The 24,647-nt window shown below is 45.4% G+C and overlaps 2 protein-coding genes across 2 annotated transcripts in view; one reads left to right on the top strand and one right to left on the bottom strand.

The window, feature by feature from the left end:
* Positions 1–15,632, top strand: part of DMTF1 (cyclin D binding myb like transcription factor 1) — a 28,594-nt gene extending 12,962 nt beyond the window's left edge. Inside the window, exons 8-17 of the mRNA XM_042053450.1 lie at positions 651–683; positions 1,803–1,912; positions 2,451–2,679; positions 4,254–4,405; positions 5,869–6,084; positions 8,560–8,645; positions 9,258–9,416; positions 10,152–10,538; positions 13,604–13,751; positions 14,275–15,632. Of these exons, the coding sequence (XP_041909384.1) occupies positions 651–683; positions 1,803–1,912; positions 2,451–2,679; positions 4,254–4,405; positions 5,869–6,084; positions 8,560–8,645; positions 9,258–9,416; positions 10,152–10,538; positions 13,604–13,751; positions 14,275–14,384 (1,630 nt within the window). The 3' untranslated portion in view covers positions 14,385–15,632. The remainder of the gene's footprint in view (positions 1–650; positions 684–1,802; positions 1,913–2,450; positions 2,680–4,253; positions 4,406–5,868; positions 6,085–8,559; positions 8,646–9,257; positions 9,417–10,151; positions 10,539–13,603; positions 13,752–14,274) is intronic.
* Positions 15,458–24,577, bottom strand: TMEM243 (transmembrane protein 243). The gene is made up of 4 exons (XM_042053460.1): positions 24,437–24,577; positions 18,154–18,204; positions 17,217–17,321; positions 15,458–16,142 (listed from the first exon to the last, which is right to left on the bottom strand). Exons 1-4 carry the CDS (start codon positions 24,512–24,514, stop codon positions 16,020–16,022), a joined length of 357 nt encoding a protein of 118 aa, XP_041909394.1. The 5' UTR covers positions 24,515–24,577; the 3' UTR covers positions 15,458–16,019.
* Positions 24,578–24,647: the final 70 nt, after the last annotated feature.

Raw genomic sequence — 24,647 nt, 5'->3', positions numbered from 1 at the left:
GATGGTATTCAATGACAACTCTAAAAAACAAACAAAAATCCCAAAACAAAGGTGAATAACAGATTCTGACATGATGAGAAGACTTGGACACAAGCTTGGATCTTCTGAGATGTAACTTTTTGTAGACCTGTGACCTAGAAGTAACTGATCTTCACCTCTTATGCCCTTGCTTGCCCTTCTTTAAAACAGTGGTCTGGTGCCATCCAGAAAGGATATTATATTTTAATTTTTGAAGGTAGTTGAAAATTAAAAATACCTTCTCAATGCTGATTTGCTTTTTTGATGGAAAATCAGCTTTATGGTGATGGTGGACTGGGACAGTAAGGAAGAAGTAGCTGTTTATTTGAAAGACTAATGCAGAAAATTCTTATTTTATTCATAGGAGTAAGATCATGGAGAATGAGGAATTTTTCTGACAAATGAGAGGAATGTTATACCAGTTAACCTTAGAAATGCACTAATGTGGAAAATGGCATTTGTTTCTCACATTCTTCCAAAATATTCAGTCAGATTGTTTCTTACAGCTGGAATCCCTAATCTCTAATCTTAGCAGAACAACTAAATGTGTGCTGTGTGGTTAGTAAAATAAAAATATTTATGCTGTATACTTTCTCTTTAAAATAATGTCTTTTTATTTACCTGTTGCTTAGGTATACTCCTGAGGAAATTGAAAAGCTTAAAGAGTAAGTCATCTTATGAACAAGGTCACTCTTTCTTGTTTGTATTTAGTAGCTTGATTAATTTTTAAAGGTTTCCTTATATGAAATCGCTGAAGAATTACAAATAAATTTGACTGCTCCAGCACTATCCAAAAATAGTGGTTACTATCTAAAGAAAAATGAAACTACATTTGGATTCTTTTAAAATTGTTTTCTAGTGTGTCTTCAGGACCTAACAATATGCAACGAAGTTCTAAAGCCAGGCTTCTGTTGTAACTGGGAATGTTTCCGATTTTTACAAGCACAGTCAATATTTGTGGTTATGAGAAACAGAAATGCCATTTCTTCAGGAAATCTGAACAAAGGTTATTCCTAATGGAAGTGGCAGGGCAAGAGTAGGATCTCCCCTAGGAAGTATTACAGATACATAAACTATCAGTACAGCTCAAAAAGCCTAATTTTGAGTAGGAACCTGATAGATCAAGGAGATGGGGCTGCAGACTTTATCCCCTCCTGCACATTTCCAGGGTTGAGCAGTTGGAAGAAACTGTTGGACTGAAGGAAGGAAGGGGGTCTATTGCATTGCATTGATGAATCTGTTTGGATCAGTTGAGCTGGTTTGTGTCATTCACAAGGTGCCTGTGGTTCCGGATGTGTCAGAACTAGTCATGGATCAACATTTTAAGCAACCTGCTGTCATGTGAAGGAGGAAAATGATTGTTAAAATGATGAACATGATTATGCAGTGTTTTGCTTAATTTAAATTTTAGGATGCCTGGGTTTTCATCGAGCATTATTTCAATTTCCAAGTGCTCTCTACACCACCTGAGAATCATTGAGGAACCTGTATGGAATGGAAATTGGCTATTTATCTAAACATTCATATTGTGTTTTAACACACTCATTAAGCCTCACAAGACAGATATTAAGCATTTTATAAGTGTCTTGTGGCTTAGCTGGCCCAAAAGGCTTCTAGAAACACATAGGAAAAATAGAAAATATTCATAATGAAGTAGCAAAGTGATTCCCCATTCTGTCTTTAGGCCTGTAAACTGCATGTTCATGCTGTTTTTATTAGAGAATATTTGATATTTTGGTAATTTTCTAACTGGATATAGTGCTAATGAGCACGTTTCTTTTTAGGCTGAGAGTAAAGCATGGTAATGATTGGGCCACAATAGGAGCTGCCCTGGGGAGAAGTGCTTCATCTGTAAAGGATCGATGTAGACTGATGAAGGATACCTGCAACACAGGTGAGGTAAATGCTGGTGTCAGAAACGGATATTCTGTTTAAAATTCTGTCCTTTGTGTCTAACAGTTATAAACTTACATTGTATGTTTGGTGTCGAGAGAGACAGATGCACTTCAGGAGTAAAATACTATTTATGTTTTAATGTATATATTCAAATACAAAGGAAAATTTAGGCAGACCTCATGTGATTAATGTCCACTAAATTGTTGTGTGGTTAATTCACTCCAGCTAACGCAGTTCAGATAGCTTGGATCAGTTTGCTTTGGTCCCTGTTTGGACAAGTTCTGTGTGGCCTCATTCATCTGTGAGAGAGAAGAGATAAATTTGGCAGCAGAACAACAGAATCGTTGATTTGTTAATCAAGAATGGATATAATATAAATTGTTAATAATTAAGACCAGTTGCTTCTTCTCCACAAGTCAATATTTACATCTGGAATAAGATGTTGGACATGGAAGTTAAGTGTCTGCTGGCATGTTACGGATCAGGACAGAGGGTATCTGCTGCCAGTTAAGTTGGAGGGCTTCTCGCTCTTTCAGGAAAGTGGACGGAGAAAGAAGAAAAAAGACTGGCAGAAGTAGTGCACGAGCTGACAAGCACAGAGCCAGGTGACATTGTCACACAAGGTGTGTCATGGGCTGCTGTGGCTGAACGGGTCGGGACGCGCTCGGAGAAACAGTGCCGCTCGAAATGGCTCAACTATCTCAACTGGAAACAGAGTGGCGGCACCGAGTGGACCAAGGAGGATGAAATAAATCTGATCTTGAGGTTTGTTATTTTAGTTACTTTTAAAGGTGTGTAATATGTGTTGCTAGCAGGATTCCATTGGGGTCCATTTTGCTGGTTTCCTAGACACTGAAAATTCTAGAATCTTCCAAAAATCACTGCTGTGTTTACAGTTCCCAGAGATTTATTATTGAACATATTTTTTGTTTTTTGTTTTTTTAGTGAATGTTAGTGTTCGTGAAAGGTGTCAGATTGAAAACCCTGGAGACTGAAGTCTTCTTTATTCCACAGAAAAGGTACAGCACAGGCAGCAAACCGTGCAAGCTTCCCACACGTTGCCCCACCGATGCGCTTTAACCCTTAACTGGAGGGTAGCTCAGTCTCCCTGCCCGTTCAGTCCTTGGCCTCTCTGCTGAGATGACCAACAAGGGTCAAGTGTGGTGGTGGTTTCTGTGATGTGGACCTCTTGTCTACAAAGAGCTAAACTGAGACTGCAAATTAATTTCATGTAGGCCACCAAACACTGATTGGATATCAGCATCTCTGACTACATTTGAACTGGCAACCTGGTAGTGACTTTGGAAATCTTTGCTCTCTCCAATCCTCCTCCCATTTTGAATGCCTTTAACTCAGGCTTTTTAGCCAGTGGATTTTTATGGTTGGGTGGGAATAAAAAGCCAAGACATCCAGGGATTACTTACAAAGCAGTATTAACAAATTTACTGAAGCTGTTTGACATGAACTCAAAATGAGGAGCCTGATTCCACATTTCAGAATGTGCTGGGTATATTTCTTAGTATTTCTGGTTTGGTCTGTCCAGATATCATTTACTCATCCTACAGGGTTGGTTTTGGTCGTTTTTTTAATTTTTACTTTTTTCTTTCTTTAGCTTGCAAGAGTGCTCTTGCTTTGTTTCTGAAGAGGACTTTTCTTAACTTCCACAAAAATATTTTCCCCTCACTATTCACCTCTCTTTCATATGCTCCATGTACAGATAAGGGCAATTCAGAGATTTTTAGTGATTTCAGATTCTGGTAGAGAAGACTGTCCCTTATGTGGAGAGCCTGGTGGGATTGATTTATGAGAAAGTGTTTAATGCTGTAGTTAACTTCATCTACTTTGGCTAAGAAGCATCTGAGAGAAGGCAAAAATCTGTGTTAAGGATGGATGGTTGTTACTTACAAGAAAACAAATATCATAACATGAAATTAATTAAGTGGAAGTTCAGAGTGAATCTCAGGAAGTACTTCCTGCCATGGAGATGTGTTTGGGGAATGTTTTTTCAAAAAGAAAAGATGCAAGTACCACCACTTGGAATGCTTCACGATAATCTGATCTAAATCCTAATGTATAAGTAAATAAGGAGAATAATCCTGCATGGCAAGGAGATGGACTGGGTCATCTAACAGGTCTAGTCCATCTTCTGTTGTTTATGATTCTGCTTGACCTCTGGCAGCGTGGAGCCTTGGAAGCCTGTGTCGATTCCTGAGCTCTGGTGGGCTGGTCACTAGCATGTCATTCTGCGCTGTTACGTGTGACACGGCCGGACTAGTGCAACACCCCTGCCGGTCTGGAGGGAAGTTTCTAACAGGTCAACATCTTCTGTGTCCTGCCAGGATAGCGGAACTTGAAGTTTCTGATGAAAATGACATCAATTGGGATTTACTGGCTGAAGGATGGAGTAGTGTCCGCTCCCCACAGTGGCTTCGGAGTAAATGGTGGACCATTAAAAGGCAGATTGCAAACCACAAAGATGTTTCATTCCCTGGTAATGTACTACTTGCACACTTATCTTCTGAAAGCCCCTTTCACATATGTAAAAGGAATAGGGCTGCATTTTGTTGTCTGCTTACAGTATTGCTGGCCAAAGAGCACATTGCTCCTTTGCTGGAAGTTACTGGCCCCTTGGATCTGCTGGCTGAATTGCTTCTAAAAGCAGTCCTTAAATGTTTCAGTCAAACAAGCCAAGCTGATGTGTACAACTAGACAGATTTTGCCATCCCTTCTCACTTTGGCTAAAGTGAGAGCATGTATATAAGCAGCCCAGCTGGCAGATCTCAGATGATGCTCATCTTTGGTATGGAGGGCAGTGACCTCCTCAGGTGGAAGAGGATATGTATCTGCAGCCTAACTAGGGCCTCAGGTTAGATGTGTTGCCTTTACGATGTTAAAATGTAATCTCTGACAGGTGCTGAGCCTTAGCTGTAGACAGAAGGTAGATCTACTACTAGCTGCAGTGAGGAGGTGGAGAGGAGTCAGGAGTATAAAGCTCCCCCAAATACATCTCATACCATTTTCCCATTTTGGCTTGGAGACACCTAGTGCCTAAGCCAAAGGGATGTTTGTGACCTCCCTTGTCTGACTTGAGGAGAGGAAAAAAAATCAGAGAGATCAGTCATGTCATAATTAATGAAAGATGTAACTTAATGCACACTTGTGCTGTGGTTGACAGTGTGGTTATATATTAGTCCTGCCTGGAGGCTGCAGCTGGGAGGAGAGCCTCTTGTTACCACACATTAATAGGCAGCTGTTGCATCAAATAATTCATAATATAAATGCAGCACTGAATCAACAGACTCTGCTGTCTTTTCCCTGACAAAGGGAGATGTCTAGGCAGTTTGCTGTAATGAATATTAGAAAAGCTGAGGCCTCAGGTTTTGTAGCCTGCTGTTGCATCAGCTGCTCCCTCAGCAGGGCCAAAGCAATTATAGAGAAGAAGGGTGGGTGATTCTGTTGGAGCAATGGGCATCTTCATGCACAGGTGAAGAATTGTAATATAACCACTGTGGGATTCGTTGTCTCTTGCTCCCTGTTTTCAGTGACATTTCTGTCAAGCTCTCAAACAAATCTGCTTCTGTGGTGTAGAAGATTGGAGGATTTACTTTTGATAGCATCATTATACAAGTAGTGATACTGGCACTTGATTGTAGCTTGGGCATATACCATGCATCATTGTAGAGAGTTCCAGAATTGTATGGGCTGTGTGTTCTTTTATCTCCCCAAGCATCGTGAAATGCCTGGGTTCCATGGGGAAATCTAGTTCACTGCAGTAGTTGACTATAAATGGTCTATGTATGTGATAAATTTCTAGTTTCTATGTCTCTGGAGATTGTTTAAGTTCCAGATTCTGTAGGATTTCGTTTGCTCTTTTCATCTTGGGTACATCACCAATTGTAGTATTTCAAATGTGCTTCTTCAACCTGCTTTAGCATGAATGTTTTTTTCTCTCAGTGCTGATAAAGGGTCTTAAACAGCTCCACGAGAACCAAAAAAACAATCCAGGGCACCAGCTTCCAGACAACAAATGTGGCAGTGGATTAGCAAACACTAACTCCAGCTCTGGGGTGCAGCACGTGCAGATCCGGGTGGCTCGCTTGGAGGAGAGCACGGGCAGTGCCCCGAGTCCCATGGCAGCTCTGCAGATCCCAGTGCAGATCACCCACGTCTGTAAGTACTGAAACCACTCACACAAAACCTGAAGCTTTCTCATGTTAAGGTGGTGGAGGAGGATTGAATATGTCTTAAAAGAGTTGTATTAATTCTCCCTTGGTCTTGCCATAACTTCAGATGAAACATTTCTGGGTTCCATTTACCTGTTTCTAACTCTGTTAGGAAAATGCAGATATTGCTGTGACAGTAGTTCCAAGAAGCTGCAATTGGAGCACCTGGACACAGGTGTTGCAGGTGTGTCTGTGTGTGAGCACACAGGAGTTTGCCACATAACCTGTTCTTTGAAAAGCCCTCAGTACACAAACCTCTTAATGAAGATAGAGCATATATGTTTATTCCTTATATATGTTTATTCTGGTCACTCTTGTGTAGAACAACGAACATCGTGCACAGGATCTCCTTTTGTAAATTACGTAGACTGCTGTCTGTAAGTTCTGATGCAATGAAGGTATAAGTGGTTTTTTCTAGTCCTGCTCTTTATTAGGCAGTTATTTCTAGACACAAACACTTGGAAAGTGTTAGCTGCCAAGTCACACCAACATTCAGCTAGTGTTCTGCTAAACCACTGTATTTTTTTTTAAGTTGGTGCTTCCCATGCTCTTAAGGATGAACTTTGGTCATTATCTAACATTGATTACCAGGTCTGCTCTGAATGTAGTTCTTATTGCTTGATTTTGTAACTAATCTTACTAAGTAACTCCAGTCACAGGCAGTCTGTCATCTGCACTGTATATTGTTTTGCACCATTTGGCATTTGTAAATTTTATTAGGAAAAATTATTGCTTTGGTCTTGCTGATTACCAAATCAGTTACAGAATATTCTGAATTGGAAGGGATCCATGTGGATCATTGAGTCCCAACTCTTAAGTGAATGGCCTGTACAGGGGTTGGACCCACAACCTTGGCATTATTAGCACCCTGCTCTGACCGACTGAGCTAAGTTGATCAAGCTACAAACTGATTCTTCAGACTGTGACTGAATGGGCATTTGGCAAACAATTTTCTAATTTTATTAGATTAACCTGTATTAATCTATTTGTTAAGTGCTATCTTCATTTTATGAGATTTATTTTCTAATTAGAATGACACATGACACCAAGCCAAGAACTTTTTATCTGTCATAATATGCCAGTGGTCTCAGACTTTGATGAAGCTTGATCGAAGCTGATGGGTTTTGATGAGCAGGCAAGAGGGGCTGGGATCCTGGAACCTTTAGTTCTTTCTGAATTGAACCCTGTAATGGTTATTTTGTGACTTGACTCGCCTCTGTCTGCCTAACAAGCCTTTTCCCCCATTTTAGTCTGGTTTTCTAAAGAATTTCTGGTTGTGTAATGCAAGTGACTTTTGTATTGTATGTTTCGCAGTCCCATGAGAGCTGAAGCTATTAGCCACTTTCAGCTGCATTTGGTGGAAGGCTCAGGGTTTCAAAGGGGCAATTCCTGAGGTTTTATGAATATAGCTGGCTGGGTGACTGACAGGCCACACTTTACAGCTCTGCTACTGAGTACCAGGAAATCTGCAGCAGGAAACCTTGAACATGGCACTACAACAACAAAAGCTTCAAAACTGGAGCTTTTATCTTCTTAAGAGTCCAAAATTACTGTATTTTGCAGCCGCAGAGTTTCTAGTGCTTGGGTCACTGTTACCATCTTGTAGATCTTTTCCCGTTTTAGTATTTAGGAAAATACTGGAAAGTCCCAGGGAGAGTATTAATTTGGTTTCAGCTTCCTGGAACTTGTGATTTGTTTTTTAAGACTAAGTAAAAATGATAATTATAGTTATAAAGTTTTGGGTTAGAAGTTGTTTAGACCTGGTGATCTTAACCTGGTACATCAACTGTTTTCAGTGCTTTTTTTCACTGCTTTTAGAATTAATGGAGATAACTGCATAAATAATTAACACAGTTGTAGTAATACTTACAGCTGTTATACACTGCAGTCATAACACATAGGTTAGGCAAATATCTTGTGAAGCATCTGATCTTTCATCAGGGTGGACATACTGTGGAGGGCAGAAAAGATTAAAAATACAAAAAAAAAAAAGAGGTCTGTGGGAAACACAACAGTATTAAGCCTGACACCAGTTTAAAGCAAGCAGTACATGATCCAAAACGTATCATTACACCAAAGGTATCGTTACATTAGAACCTCTTGCAAATCTCATTACAGAAAGTAATTAGATCACGTCAGAAACTTTATTTTTCTGCTTTTATCTCTGTGTGCTTAAACCCATACTTAGTTTCTTTTGCTCTTTTGGACTGTAGAATGCTCTCTTTAAATAGTATTGTGTCTTGGGTACCAATTAGGGAACTTTGTCATTAGGATTGCAGCCAGTTTTCTTTTTCCTCATAGTGGAATTAACAGTTCCCTGCCATGTATTAATTATAGTATGTTATGTTCTCTGCAGGGCTGAACATTCTGGTTTACTACTTTCCTTTTCTTTTTTTTTTTTTTTTTTGCCGTCCTTTTGCAGCCTCAACCGATTCCCCTGCTGCTACTGTTGACTCTGAAACAATAACACTGAACAGTGGAACACTGCAGACCTTTGAGATTCTTCCAGTAAGTAACTGGTATTTGTTATTGTGGTTTTTTTTTCTTTTAAGCCCAGCTACTTCTTACACTATAGAACTGTGCATTAAAAAAAAATTCAAGTAGAAGGAATTTAAAAGTTCTAAAACTTACTTCTGAAAGTGTAATCCATTAGGGCTGCAAGGTAAACTGTGAATTACAGTTAAATGCTTTAAATTTGCATTAAGTTTTCCTTTGTGCTTGGATTTTTTTCTTTGTTGAAATCTGAAATAGAGGAGCCAGAGAAAGCTCCCAGCCAGTAAGGATTGTGTCAATTCCATTGTCCTGTAATTTATAGCACAGTTTCTCTTTAATCTCAAGGCAAAAGTAAGTTGAATTCATTCCTTTTTTACCTACTGTTGTACAGCATAATACAGACCTGATGGGCTCCTGCCCTTAATACTTGCCTTGGTAGCCCAGGGTTCTAGATGAGTTTTTTTCTGGTTTTTGAGTGCAGTACAGCAGTCAGTGCAGAAGGGATTGGATTGGATTGCTGTGGTGGTTTTCCAGGGGAGTTACAGTTAGGCTGGTTCATGTAAATCAAAATGCTCCAGTATGGCCTGGGCAGTGTGTTTGGGTATTAAACCTGTGTTGTCTTCGTAGTCTTTCCACCTCCAGCCGACTGGGACACCAGGTACCTACTTACTGCAGACAAGCTCGAGCCAAGGCCTCCCTTTAACGCTGACAACGAGTCCCACCATGACCCTGACGGCCGCGGCAGCTCCGGCCTCCCCGGAGCAGATCATCGTTCACGCCTTATCCGTAAGAGCTCTGGGCGGGGACAGCTCCGGGCTTTGGGCATTGGGGGAAGGGGGACATTGTAAGGTGGGCACTGCACATACATGTTAAATTTGCAAAGCAGTTCTTAAGTTATAACAATGTTACCTGGCTTAAAATCCTGAAGACTAAGATTTTGGGGGTTTGTGTATTGTTTTTAAAAAGCAACCTCAGGTTGCTTCAAAACTTAGCTTAGTGAGCAAGTTCTGAACAGGATGTCTCCATTTAGTGGCTTGGTCCCCAGCAAAACCAAATCTTGTTGTTTCATGATGTTTTCAGTTACTCTCACGAATAGATAATGGTTCACAACACTTCGATAGTAGTGCCAAGTATTGCTTTTTGGTAGAGGGAGGAAAGGGGAAGCAAACTGGAGATTGAATCACAAAAGTGATGCAAAATTCAGTTGAAAAAACCCTGACCTTTTGAATCTACAATGATCCTCACCTGAATGGTTGCCTCTTTCATACTGTTTTATTTTTAATTTATTTGTGATTTAAAGAACAGACGACACCACGTTCAGTCTACAGAGTTATCATTTAGGAACAGGAAAGGTCAACAGATGATCTGGGCTGACATCCTGTGTATATAAAACTCTAAACTACACTTAGCAATTTGAATCTTTTGCTTGTATTTGCTTGAAAGACTTGTAAATAGTTACAGGAAAGTCTCTGACCTTTTTGGGGGTTTTATTTGTCTCTTTTTTGCAAATGCTGCTCACAGCCAGAGCATTTGTTAAACACAAGTGACAACGTCACGGTGCAGTGCCACACGCCGAGTGTCATAATCCGCACTGTTGCTGCCGAAGACATCTCGTCCTCTGTCACCCAGACAGAACTGACTGTGGATTCAGACATTCAGTCAGCTGACCTGACAGATCCTCCAGACACCCTGGGAACAAATACTTTCCCAGATGATATCCATCAGTCCAAACTGAGTGACGAAGAGCAGTCAGCCTACAACGAAGATGATGCTTCCAAATTTAGCAGCAGGAATAGCAGAGAACTGATGGATGGAGTTATGGTAAGAACAGAGGAGGAGATTGCAGATGCCAGCCTGAAACAGGATGAGGATTCTCACTCTGATCTACCCAGCACGTACGTTACTGAGGTAAGGGAGGGCATGATACTTGATATTTTCTCCACTTCTGCATAGAGAATGATTTCATTGTATCTTTGGGCTTTATGTTACGCTATTTGAAATATCTCAGTGATTTCATGTATATTGGTACTTGAAGGGAGGCTACAAGCAAGATGGAGAGAGACTAATTTATAAGAACATAAAGTGAAAGGACAAAGGGGGATGGCTTCAAACTGAAAGAGTGTAGGTTTAGATGGAGTATTAGGAAGAAACTCTTTCCTGTGAGGGTGGTGAGGCACTGGAACAGGTTGCCCAGAGAAGTGGTGGGCTGCCTCATCTCTGGAAGTGTTCAAGGCTTTGGACAGGGCTTTGAGCAGCCCGGTCTCGCAAAAGGTGTCCTTGCCTGTGGCAGGGAGTTAGAACAAGATGATCTTCAAGGTCCCTTCCAATCCAAACAGTTCTGTGATTCTCTATCAGTTCTACAAGTATTTGTTGAGATCCTGTATCCTTGAGCTCTGTTGGTATGAGTATGAAAGTAACAGCATCTAGTTTGGTACTGAGACTGATATGTGACTTCATTTGAAGCACTGAATACCTCACTAGCTATGGAGTCATTTCAGTACTCAGGGTACTTCTGAATGGTGACAGTGGAAAGCTGGAACTTTGGTGGCACTGAACAGTTGCCTTCATGTGATTCCTGTTTGATGCTGTTGCTTTAAACTGGGCTGTTAATTGTCCAACACACCTGCATCAATAGATAGATTGAACAAAGGAGGCAAAGTATTTAGGTTTTGCTTTATGAATCTAATAACATACTTCAAGATGTATCACAGTTTCCAGTTTGGAGGACTTCTGTTAAACGTACTGCTCCAGTCAAGTATCTGTTAAATGGGAATTTGAAGTGTTAAGCTAGTTCTCTCTCTGGCCTCAGATTTATTCATCTCTAACACCTGAGATGCAGAGATGAGTTTATCCAAATGATTACAGGTATTTGGATTGTTTATACTAAATTCCTCCATCTTTCACTTGTTGGAATTATGAAAATGACTTAAGTCACAGAAAACAGAGGTGCTAAAAAGAAGATAACACTCTTTAGTGGGTAGAAAATACTTCTTCCCTTACAAGTTTGATTAGGTTAGAATGTGGGAAAAGATGAGTTAGAGTGAAATACCCCATCCTGTTTTTTAAAACACTGTGCTCTACAGTAGCTGTATTTCTGCTTTGTCAGTCTTGAAAATCCATCACTGATCTGCTTTGGCTTTGTCTTTGAAGAAGCTTCTAATAGACAGTCCATATCCATTATGCTCTTACAAAAGGGAGAATTTTTGTACATCTCAAGTTTGCTACTACAGAAGCTTCTGAATCCTGCATACATATGAATCTGGGGATTATTCTTCCATTTTCCTCTTTCTGTGCCATGGTTGGCGTAATTGTGGTAAGATTTTCAACATTTGACACAGACCATCAGCTTTCTACTCTTAAGTTTAAAACTTCAGCTTCTCGAGGTAGAATTAATAAACTTTTGATATTAACCTAGTTCCTAATTTAGCTTTGTACAAATTGCTTATGGCTAGCAGGATATAAAACTATAAACTTTTTTTTTCTTTACAGAAAAACAAACTGAATTTGTAATTCTAATTTGCCTTACCCTTCTAGTCAGATTCAAGTTTGACATGTGTATTTAAATTCTAGGAAATAGTGAACTGTCTGTGAGTAATTCTCAGTAAAAAGTTACTCTAGAAAAACATGCCTAAATTTTGTTTTCTTTAAGTCAGTGTTATTTTTATGAGCTTGCCAGGGTTGTATTGTCACTGTGGGTGGGTAGTGGGAGGCAGGCAGTCATGCTGCAGGGTTTTATTATTTCTGGCTGGGAAAGGTGCCCATTTGCCACAATGGCTTCTTTAGTTTGTCACGCCTCCTCTTCCCAGTTTCAAGCCTTGCCAGCCCAGTGCTGCTGGTGGGCAGAGCTGTGTGCTCTGCAGAGAGCTGCTCCTGCAGGTCAGGCACATGGTGCCCTCGTGGATGGGACCTAGTGCAGTTCACTGAGCTGCAGCACAGGTTGTCAGCTCCTCTTCAGCAGCATTAGGGAAGGGGTTTTCAGGCAGCTGCCTTTGCAAAAACACTGTGGAGTTATGTAGGGAAATAAGTTTTCCTGACGAAACCAAGGTGGAGGAGGATTTTCTTAAACATAGAGGGCTGTGACCTCTCCTAAACAATTCCTGCTCCCTCTGAAAACAGGGACAAATCTAGGTACCTTCCACTGTGTCAGCAACAGTGGAAGGCATTCTGTATCAGGAGTTCCTGAAGTTTGAACAAACCTCACACGTTACACAAAGAAGCTGGAATCCAAATATCTCTGCTGGTTCTGGCAGTACTGTGTAGGATGACTTTTCACTGTGTTTGTGGAACGAGGAGTGTGCTGTGACACTGAGTCAGCCAGATGTGTTAGTGCCATTCCAGTACCACAGGAGCCAGGGAAGAGGCAGCAGCAGCAGTTATGGTAGGCTGGGAAGAGAGTGAGGGTATTGACAACTTGTAGCTGGAAGGAATCAGTGTGTTGCCAATCTTCTGGTATCATGAGGTTCAGCAAAAATGTCTGGAGCCAACCTCCAGCCAGTGACAGGCACAGCAAATCAAGTGGGTCTTTGAGCTCTGTGTTCAGTTAACACTTGACAACAGGAGTTGTGAAACTTAAGGTAAAGCTGTTGTGTTTGTGGAGCAGGTAAATACTATGTAATGTTCTAGTTTCAGAACATCTCGACAGCAAGTAGTGGAAAAGCCTAATTATTCCTCTTCAGACAAAACATATGACTTGCAAGGGAACGTTTTATCACCACCGTGTCTCCTTTCCTCTCCACCTGCCTTTATATTGCTCAACAGGGTGAAATTCTTCTCATACTGTTTTTGGGTGCCTGCACTAAAATGGAACATGTCCTGTAAATGCTGAAATAAACTATCTCAGGTGCTGACATTTCAATTTAATGAGATAAAAGTCATCCAGAGTGTGATGCTTACTGTGGAGTATGGCTGAGCAATGCAGGTTTTTGTTTATGCTACCAGGAATGCACTCTCATGGCCTATTCTGTGTTGTGCAGGACCTGGGTTCCCCAGCGATAGAAGAACAAGTTGATCAACCTACAATAGATGATGAGACTGTGCTTATTGTTCCTTCTTCCCATGGTTTTATCCAGGCAACGGATGATATAGATAGTGAATCAGTCTTGCCCTTGACAACTCTCACAGGTATGACAGTCCCTTTCATTAAAGCAGTATATAGAGCTTTTGAGTCTCTGCAGACAGTGCTTAGTGGATGCTTGCTTTCTCTTAAATAATTTTACATGTCAGTGCTGTGAAACTTCTAAGTACTCCTCAGAGGAAGGATCTCCCTGCAGAGCCCTCAGAGGGTCAGCAGTGATAGTGTAATACCTGATGGATGCAAATGCAAGTCACACTGTTGCATCCATATCCATCTATATTGGTCATCACTTACCTTCTCTAAGGATACTCAAAACCCACCTGGATGTGGTCCTGTGCAACGTGCTCTAGCTGAACCAGCTTTAGCAAGGGGTTGGACTAGAGGATCTCCAGAGGTCCTTTCCAACCCCAGCTGTTCTGTGATCCTGTGAAACTAAAAATTGCCTAGTTTGAACAATATTGCTTATAATTGGTTAGAATTCCAGACTACATTTCCTGTCTCCTAAGTTTGTATTTTATATCTTGTTAGAATGGCACAGCAATAGTTCTAATGCTTATTGTCTCTTGACAGATCCTATCCTACAACATCATGGAGATGGGTCACACATTATTGGCTCATCGTTGGGCAGCCCTGACTCGGAAGATTCAAAGGATGTTGAGGATTTAGTGAGCTGTCACTGAGAAGCAGCAATGGTGTCTATTTCTATTGACCATGTTTGCATTGTGAAATTAGTTACAACCCTGTGCCACATTTCCAAAGAAAGCAGTCACAGTCTGTCTCTTTGAACAGAAACTTCCAGTGTGAAGTGACTACAGTGCACTTTCTCTGCTCAGGCTGTTTCCCTCATCTGGGAGGGGGAACCGAGCTGCCAACCAAGGCCTGCAGGTGCCACATCTCACTGGGGTGTTCCAGTGTTCTGAAGAGCCTCTGTTGTAGTGCTCACTGCTCAGATCCATCCAGCTCTGATCTGACTTGTTACTGATGTGCTGAACTGCACACATGGAGAACTGGACAGAAGTCAAGGATTGCGGACTGTAGCCTCTTAGTGCCACAGCAAGTATTCGTTTGCACAGGTTACATGAAGAATGGGTGAGGATTTCTGCACTCACTGACTCTTGTAATAGATGGAGTAAGAGACTGTTACATTTCAGGAAGGAGTGAGTTCCATCAAAGACTTCAGGGAGCGTGGGGAGCATCATGAAGCAGTGGTGTGTATTCCCATCTCATCTGACTCATTAGTATGTCTGTGGCATAGGAAGAAGGCAGAAGCTTATGGGACGTGCCTGGTCTGCTTGTTCCTGAGGAGTCCGTTGCTGGCAATGGACAGAGCTTGGAAAGATCACTTGTGGAAAATCTTTTCTTGTTTTTTGGGGTTTTTTTTTCTTTTTTCTCATCACTACAGCAAGCTGAATAAAAAGGGAAGGGCTATGAGAAAGGGAAGCTACTGGGACCCACCAGCCTCCCCCCACAAGCTTGGAATTTTGAGATTGTTGTGAGTAGGTTGGAATGTTTGTATCTCTCGCTGTTTACCTGACACTACCAGCCACCTCTCCAGAGGTGATTCCTGCAGCAGGTTAGTAGATGGGGAGTGGTGTGAAGGTGGCAAAGTCTTGGAGGAATAGCTCTGTGAGAGTTTGGACATAGGCCCCCAAGGCAAAGGAGGCCAATTAATTCCTACATCGTTTGAAACAGACACTAGGCTGAGCAGCAGCCTGTTAGCTAGGAATCAAGAGAAAAAGCTATAGAAACTAAAGACTTGTATAAATTATTTTATTTATTTCTGTAATTAGCTCTTCATAATCAAGAGTTGGTCTTTTTCAGTCTGTGGTTTTGTTGATGTGAAAAATAAGTTGTAGTTTTAAATGGTTACCTAGGGAACAGAAATAATTGTATATTCAGTTTCAATAAAATAAAGAGTATTTGTCTTACTTCACTGTAACATGCTATTTATTTATACTGCCACAGATCCTTTCAATGCTGCAGTTTATTTGTACAGTAATAAAAAAGTGCAGTTTTTTCCAAAACGAAAAAGCTTGTGCCATTCTGAAACATCAGTACAACTGGAATGTTCATTAAGCGCAACAGTAGCTCTTCAAAAAAAAGCAGAATGTCACGTCTTTTGGCAATAATTCTCCCCAACAAGAGGGACATTACATATACATTTACATGAAAATCATGTACTGATTTATCCTTGCACAACCCACTCCTTTCCTCTCAGGCTGATTGTTCTCACTTAAATGTCTCGAGTAGAGCTGAGAGCTGAGCTGGAAGCAGTCTGACACAGTAGCATCATTGCTGGGTATTCCCAATGTCCTTCATTTACCCACTTCATGGAAGTACAGGTTGGCACATATACATAACATGACAATAGAAAACAATATGTAGTAAATTAGATTTCTAAATTTGGGTTCCAGGTCTCCTTGTCGATACCAGTAGATCTAGAAGAGAAAAGGAGTTCGTGTTATTTTAAAAAGCCAGGTACTTCTGAGGAAACTTTCTATGGTAACTGAACTGGCAACTTGTATGTCTGGTTTTGGGGGTTTTTTTCTTCCTGTAAAACAATCCAGCTTCCTCTGGCCAGAGAGACTGAGTGTGTGTGTGTGTCTGTGTGTGAAACTGTCCCTGGGGACATGTGCTCTCTGGTCAGCTTTGCGAAGAGGGAGGGAGAGTGGGTGGCTTAGCTGGGGGTGTTTTAACACTCAAAGCTGGCTACACCCTGGTTGAGGACAAACATGAGCTTTGCACTAACACAGTCTATTCTGGGCAGAGTCGTGGCCACCAGCTTTAGGATCAGAAACTGGGACTCACCAGGCAACGCAGAGCAACTTCCCAGCATCCCCAGCAGTGAGGGGTTCAGGGCTGTTCCAGGTCACAGCTGGAGGAAGGAGACTGCTCCAAGTTTGAATAGCTACCACAGAAGAAGGAGCCACCAGTGGGCCTGCCCATGGAAGGGGGATTGGACTAGATGGTCTTTGACAGCCCCTTCCAACCCAAACTATTCTGTGATTCTATGAACTCAAACCTGCCAGTTCCCTTTGCCAGTGCTTGGGACCAGCTCCCTTGGAATTCTGCAGCTGTTGAATAGAGGAACATCTACTTGCTGTACCTTCCTACCCTTGTAGCTTCCATCCCCTGTGTTTGAAAGGTCGCTGACTAATGCAAGTGCCATGGCTGGTCCCACTTCAAGTGTCTTCTGCAGCACAATCCATCTCTGCATTCCTGTTTCAGTACTCTGCTCCCTGTTTCCTACTCTCTGTCTCCACTGGCAGCTATGGGTGGCAGTGCCACAGAGGTGACAACTCTTGCACCGCAGCTGGGCTGCAGGAGTTGGCTCAGTTCACACACTTACTCTGCAGTAAATATAAACTCATTACCACTCCCTCATTGTCAGCTTGTGGTATCAAGGCAGGAAAGCTTTTCTAGGAGAGTGTAAAAAAGAAGGCAGCACCACATAAAGCAGATTTTATTCAGAGCCATCGAGTCAAAAGCACGGCAAACGTGGCGATACTTACAAGAATGCCAGCAGAAATGCAACACAAGGAGATGCAGAAAGCAAAAAATACATTCACAGGTTTTGGAGGTAGTTGCGGGAAGACAAAAGCACTGATTAGAGTGACCTGTATGGAGGAAAACAAAGATGAGGATTTCACTCTCGCCAATGCTGCAGTGAGAGGAGGCTCAGCCCAAGGGCTGGAGCAGCGCAGCGCTCGCATCTTGCTCTGCACAGCTCTCCCTGCTCTCTGACTCCCACCCCTGAGGAGCTGAAGGAAAATGTGCAAGTCTGGAGGAAAACTGCTTTGATACAGCTGCACACTGAGAAGAGTGGAATAAAAACGATGAAAGCTTTGCCACGCTGGCTCATTGCCAGAAACCACCCTCCAAGTAGCCGTGAAGCCATCAGGCCTGGGGGTGCACACTGCCCACGTAGGAGCATCGCTTCTGCCAAGTGTTCCACCAGCTGGCACCTCACCTGTCCCCACAGCCTCCCTGCACCCCCCGTGGACCATACAAGTGATGGTCTCCAGTCACGATGGCGTTGGGTTTGTCTTTAAAGCTTGGGGAAAGCACAGCTCAACACAAAGGGACAGACTTTGGAAAGACTTATATAAGCCAAAAATAGAGGACAATAAATCATAAATAGAAGGAAATAGAAGCAAACACGCTCTCCTGGCACATAAATGCTTTGTTGTCCCACCCAGCCTCACATTCAGCCAGGGCAGACAATCTACCAGAGATTTTATTACAGCTCTTAAAAGATGACATGAAGAAAGGTATTCCCCTCCTGTTGTCAAAGAGTTTCAAAAGACAGATATGTCCCAAAATGACTGCCTGCCCTAAATTAGAACCTGTTTGGTCATTGGAAGTTTCACCACCCGTTTTTGGGGAGGACTTCTTGTTTTTTCCCTGTCACCTGAAGGTGCAACATGGGGTGGGATGGGAGATACTTACTACAAGCAGCAAGGTTGTTAAGCCACCAACGACTAGATTGATGATTCTGTCCTGAAGAAAAAATAAGAGTGTTTTGTGTACCAAAAAAACCACCACCAACAAAGAACCCCAAACCATATAAAACAGACCATTAACCAACAACAGAGAGCATCAGCCGGGATCCACGTTATCCCCAGCACACCATCGAGGCTCCCTGGTCAGCTCTGCCACACAGGAGGGTTTCCCTCTCTCCATGGACCCCAGGGAGGTTGTATTGGTCAAGGCCTTGTGCAGCAGGTTTGCTCATTTGCAGATGGCTTCTCTGCTACATCCAAATTGATTACAGTTGTGCAAATTATTTTTAAATCTTTTTTTTAAAGTGGGAGCGCACAGATGGAGGTTGTCAGGAAAGGTTTTTTTTAGCCTCACTGCCTGAGAATTAATAGATTGATAGAGTCTTAGGTGGGCATTTGTGGGCTGCTGGTAAGGAGGTGAAGCATTGCCCACACCCCAAACGTTCCACCCTAACACTAGCAGATCTGAACATACCACACAGTGGCTCTGCTTGGACAGACAGATATCCCCCCACACTTCTTTCTGCTGCTCCTCATCCGTGTAAAACGACTGACTGGGAGGACACAACCTTTTTGCACCTGAGAAGAGAGATCCCTCAGTGCCAGCATCGCAGTCCCATCCCAGTGGCATCAGGGCAGGGGCTGGCTGTGACACTGGGCTGTGTGACCATGGGCTCAGAGAAGCACCCAGAGCAAGACCCTGTACTGATGCACCTTCTGGAGTGATAAACAGGAAAAGGAGAACATTCCCATCCCTGCCAGCACACTGCCTTCTCCCTGGTGCTGCTCTGAGTATAAATGTGTATCACTACAGTCAGGCTGGGCTGCACATAGCTGACAACTCAAATCAAAGGCTAGAAGAACAGCTACAGCAGAAAAGCTGTGCAGAGAGAAAACTCCACAAACTTCAATTAATTATACTGAGAGTGATTAAGTGTGGTGAAAAGAAAGTGAGAAAAAAGTTTGTGCAGTGAAAGCATTTTGCCCAAGACACCGCAGCCAGCAGGCAGGGCAACATGGGCTTCCTTCCACCTGCTCTTGCACCTTTCTTCCCTCCTAGAATCTGGATTTGTAGAGGGAGTAGTCCCAGGTCATGAAGAAGTAACACATGGCAGCAGCAGGGCACAAGAAGAAAGCAGAGAGCAGCAAATTATGGTTTTGTGGGACATCACCAGCCCTGACCTAAGGCTTTGTGGAGCTCACATTCAAGTGGTTCAGGAACAGGTGGATGCTGTGCCCTGGTTGTGTTCATCTCCAAGTGAAAGGGCCACAGCAAGCAGACTCTTGGAAACCTCTTTTATTAGTCCCCAGCTCCTCTTTGTAAAACGAGACCATTGATGCTCCTGTAGCTCAGAAGCCCCAAGCCATGGGGGCACAGTGGTGACTGCAGCAGTGGGAAGTGACCCCCCCCATAGGAAATTGTCACCAACATCCCCTGTGCAAGGTCCTTGCCAGCCAGGCACAAACCCCCTCTCCTCACCAGCATTCCCACACAGCGGCAGCCTCTGGGAGCCAACTATGAGATACCCACCACTGACCCCAAAGATGGAGACAAGTAACTCCAGGAAAGTAAGAGAAGCAACTTGAGAAATGCAGGCATGAAATGCTCCACAACAGCATATTGTGATGGCTCAGCTGGACTCCTCCTCCTCACCTAAAATAAATTGAAGAACTCAAAGCTAACTTTAATTTAGGCAGGACACGGAAGGGTCCTCACCCCCAAAAGCCACTCCAATACCAGGAGAGGATGGCAGTTTTGCTCTGCCCTTGCCCTGCAGACCTGGCTGAGCCCACCAAGGCAATGTTACAGAGGGGGACCAGAGTTTGCATTCAGGCTCAGCACCGCCATTCAGGGTGGCAAGAGGTGAGCAACTGGACTCCTTGTGCCATGAGGAGATGGGTTTCCAATAGCAGAGATAGCAGGGAATGCCAGGGAGCCAGCTGCAGAGCAGCAGTGGGTCACCAACCTGCAGAGCTCACCTGGTGAGCACAGTCACAGCCAGCTCTGCAGAGAGCTTGGAGGGATGGACACAGTCACCATCCAGAAACTCAGGCATGACTCTGCTTCTCCTAATTAGCTAGAGACCCATTGTGTGAGGACAGACTGGACTGGCAGGAGAAAACAAGGGGGTCACACTTGGCAGTGGCCATGGAGCATTTCTCCCCGACTGTTACAGTGTGGGAGAGAGCGTCCCCCAGCACAGGAACTCTCATCTCACACTGCTGAGTGATGGACTTCCCAGCAACAGCCGGATCAGGTACGGATGCTGGCAGTGGAGCACGTGGCATCCAGTCCCTGCGGCCAAGGCATCCCCTGCCCCGTGCTTAAACCTGCGGTCACTCAGATTTTCCAAATGCGCTGTCGGCCGAAGAAGGTATTTCAGGATCTGGGGATTAGAGACACTGATCCTGAAATCCCGGGCTTGGCAAAGCAGTGAGAGGCTGTATTCCCCAGTGCCCACTGACACTTCAGCCCCAGGCAGCTTAGCACAGCAAAAAGGTTAAAAATACTCAAGCAGAGGCCGCGACAGCTAAAGGGATTGGGGCTGACGGAGCCTTTCACCTCCACACCGTGTCCGAGTGCACAGCCCGGCCCGGGCAGACACTCCTGGATGCTGGGCACATGGAAACCAGCTGCAGTGAGCCTTGTATCCTACATGTCACGCAGCTGGCAAAGCCAGCTCTTATAACCAGCACAGCTGATTCAGGAAGGGTTTTTCTCCAGCATCACTATGTATCGTAATAGCCACTAGAGTAAAAAGACAAAAAAACCCAGCAGGCCCACCAAAACAGAGAGCCTGCAGCTGCTTGAGGTCACCTGGACCAGCACAGGGCACTGGCACTCACACACTAACTTCTGATACAGCCCAGCAGTACCTCCATGGGGGTCCCCATTCAGCCAGCCAGCTGCCGAGATGTAGTGAGCTGTTGGCCAGACAAGAGATGAATTCCATGTTTCACTGTTGCACAAGCTGCATTTTGAAACAGGAGGTTTCTGCCCTCTCCTCCTACTCTGGGGAGGGTGTTGCAGGGGCTTCCGCAGTGCAGAGGTCTCCCTCCATCTGCCTCTGGGAAAGGGACATAAGGTCAGGAAGCATCAAATCCTTGCAAAACAGGAGGGCACAATCCAGGATTCTTTGGGATCTGGGTCAAGGTTACTTGGAGCAGCAGGGAAACTGAGGCAGGACTGAGAATGTATCTGCACCACTGCACCCCTTCCACAGGCTTTGAGAGAGTGGGAGCTTTGGTCTTTGCCCCCTCCCATCCTTGAATCCTCCAGGTTAGCAGTGTATGGCTGAGCCCACAGGAATCCCAGCAGAGGCTTGGCCAGGACAAGGGAACGGGCTGGTCCCCTGGAGCATGAAGCTGGTCCCCTGGAGCATGGGTACCTGGTGCAATCTCTGCAGGAGTGACGAAAAGGCCATTTTTATGCCTTACATCAGCAAGTCCAGATGGTCAGCAGCCATTGCAGCCCACTGCAGCCGTAGGGGATACCTGAATGCAGTGCCAGACCCAGCCTCGTGGAATTCCAGGCAATACAAGCTGTGCTCAGGGCCATGCTGGCCACTGCAAGACATGGAGTGTTCCTGGTGTGTCCTCAAAGGCTCATCATTCCCATCCCGAGCTGGTCAGTCTCTCTATTGTTTTCTACTTCCAACTCATAGCAATTAACTCCCACCCACTCATATGTCCTCCCACCATGGAGGAACCCAACTTTCAACTTCTTTCCCAAGAAGTGCTGCACCTGTGACACTCTGTCCCCTCTTTGCCACAGTACAGCTGTGCCTTTGCATTGTCTCATACCCACTCGCTGCCAGTGCTGCATCCCTGGAAACCACAGCTGAATCCACAGCGCCTGGCGTTCATCAGCACCATGCTGCTACACTCCCTCTTCCCACCAGAGACTCCTTTGGTACCATCTTGCCCCAGGCTCTGCTCAGCACTCGCTTGGGAGAGTGAGCTTGGCAGGAGCAGCTGGACCACGGCGAGGTAAGGAGGCCGATGCTGCTGCCCAGCTCTGCCATCCCCACAGAGTGGCTTTACCCTCAAAGTCACCAGCTTGGAGACCAGGAGAGTGCAAGAAGGCAGGAAGAGGGAATCCCCATCTCTACATCCATTTCCCACTGCTGGCAAGGGTGCGAGACCCCTAATTTTAGGTGCAGGCCTTCCTGGGGCACAAGCACTGCCCCTGCCCCTCCCTGTGGCCCCAGCCCGAGCAGAGACTCCCGGTTTGCCAATATCGGCCATCACTTGCAGAGACCCAAAAGCAGAGCTGGGGCGTGGGCAGACACACTCCTCCTGGCAGACCTGCTCCCATTTAAAGGCAAAGTTCAGCTTCTCCATTTCTGACACAGAACATTCCAGCTCGGGACCTCACCAGCGTCCGTTTCTAGGCAACCCCAGTGAATCAGGGAGGAAAGGACCCCGGGCCAGCACAGTGATCCCTTGTCTGTCGGACACGGGTACAGCAGAGAGAGACCATTGGCTGCTGCTCGGCCCAAATGACAGGTTCCAAAGAAGCCACAGGAGATAGGCAGGGGGTGAAGTGCAGGATGCTGGATCCCCATTAGAGCCCAGGAACTGAAATTAGCATCCCACGTTTATTATTTATCGCTCTCCTTTGCGAGCAGAGGCATAGCTGGAAAAAGAAGGGGATCAGGGATCCAAGGCTTAACCTAGGCTGAAAAGTTTGGGGGTTACCTGCCAGGACTGCCATCGAGCTCTGATGGCACATCCCAGTCCCCAGAAGCTCCCTCATCGCTGGGGGCTTCCCAAAATCCCTGACCAAGGACTGGCCAACAGGACCAAAGTGCAGGGCACTGCTCCAACAAAGGTACCCTTGCGCTCCCATCAGGGCCAGCAACTGCTGGTGGCGGACGTCTGCCCCCCTCAGTTCATCTTCCTGGGGTCCTGCCTGTCCTCCTATGCCACATCATTCTATTTTTCCCCAAAAGTCCGGGTGGTATCACTTTATGTTTTCATTAAACATTATCACCGTAGCAGCAGTTCCGAGTACCTGCAGGGAGGGCAGGGCGGTGATGCATTCGATACACTCGTGAATAACCTCACGCAGTTTCAGCCTGCACCCCCCGGACACACACAAGTGTGGGTAACCCCTCCTAACAGGGGACAACCCCAAGTCACAAACCGATGGTGGGACATCTCCAGGTATCGTGATTCCCGAAGGATCCCGATGCAGGGCAGCCGCAGGAGCCCCCTCCCCAGCACAGCCCCCCAAAGCAGCGCCGGCCCGCAGCAGTGCCGAGAGCTGAGCGGCTTACGGGGATTGACACCTGAGGAGAGCCACCGCCGGCTCCTCCATCCCAGGAGGAAAATCAGTTCCCAGGAGAGCACCAAACGCAGCCCCCATCCCCATCCCCATCCCCAGCAAAGACGCCCCTAACCGGGTGAGAGGCAGCCCCCGGCTTGGGGGGCTGCACGGCACACCCGGCTGGGACACAGTGGTTGTGTGACCCCTGCCCGTGCCCAAACCCCTTCCCAACCCCACTCCGGGGGTCCCCTTGACCCTGGGACCCCGAGCCCCAACTCCTCGACACAGTTTTGGGGGGATGTTGGTTTGGGGGCGGTTATTTGAAAGTTGATTTCCTTGGGGAAGGAGGGGAATGTTTTGTGAGGTTTTTATTTGGGGAGGGGGTCTTGCTGAGAGCGGGTTAGTTCTGGGGATATTGTTTGGTTTTTTTAAAATTTGGGGCTGGTTTTGATGGATTATTTTTTGTTTGGGGCACTAATCGGGAGAGGGTTGTTTTTGTTTTATTTCAGGGGGGTTTTTCTATAATTACGCCAATTTGAAGCTTTTCCTTCTTTTGGGATTTGGGGGACTACTTTTATATTTTTCCATTGGGGTGCAGCCTTTCTGATTTCCGATGCTGTTTTGGGGGGACTGAGGATTCTTTCTTATTTCCTAGGGGGTTTTTATCTGTTTGCAGGATTCGGGCAGGTTCCTCGCTCGGGCCGGCCGCTCGGCTGCCTGCGGCGCTCCGTGCCGAGCCCGGGGGCAGGGGATGGGGAGCTGCCGCTCTCCGGGGCGGCCGGGGAGGAGGTTCCTCATTACCGGCGGGCATTTACGCCGGCAGAGGGGGGTGGGGGGGGGACACACTACGGGACCTTCTGCTGCATTTTCTCCGCTGCGGTTCGCTTTGGCGGGGGGTTGTTTTGGGGGAGCGGGGTGCCGGGGGTGGCCGCCCGTGCGGCGGAGCGCCGTCCCTTACCCTGGCCGAGGTCTCCCCGAAGAGCGGCCGGTTGTCCGCGCCGCCGGTGCCGTACCCGCGGGCGGGGAATCCCTCCATGGCGCGGGGGCGCTGCGCCGGCGGCCGCGGGGGGGCGCCCGCTCATGCTGCGCCTCGCCCCCCTCCCCTCAGCCCCCCCCGCGCGGCCCCTCCGCGGCCCCTCCGCGCCCCGCGCTTCCCGCGCGCCCGCCCC

Source organism: Corvus kubaryi, unplaced genomic scaffold (genome assembly GCF_017639235.1).
Source record: "Corvus kubaryi isolate FWS band 111438036 unplaced genomic scaffold, C.kubaryi_AGA036_p1.0 135, whole genome shotgun sequence".
Classification (NCBI taxonomy): Eukaryota; Metazoa; Chordata; class Aves; order Passeriformes; family Corvidae; genus Corvus; species Corvus kubaryi.
The sequence above is the reverse complement of the archived record's forward strand: the minus strand, read 5'-3'. Positions and strand labels throughout refer to the sequence as shown.

Coding starts and splice junctions, on each gene's coding strand:
- TMEM243 (XM_042053460.1), bottom strand. CDS start 24,514: ATGGAGGGATTCCCCGCCCGCGGGTACGGCACCGGCGGCGCGGACAAC. Junction 18,205..24,436: donor TCGGGGAGACCTCGGCCAGG/GTAAGGGACGGC, acceptor TTTTTTCTTCAG/GACAGAATCATCAATCTAGT. Junction 17,322..18,153: donor TAACAACCTTGCTGCTTGTA/GTAAGTATCTCC, acceptor TCCTCCATACAG/GTCACTCTAATCAGTGCTTT.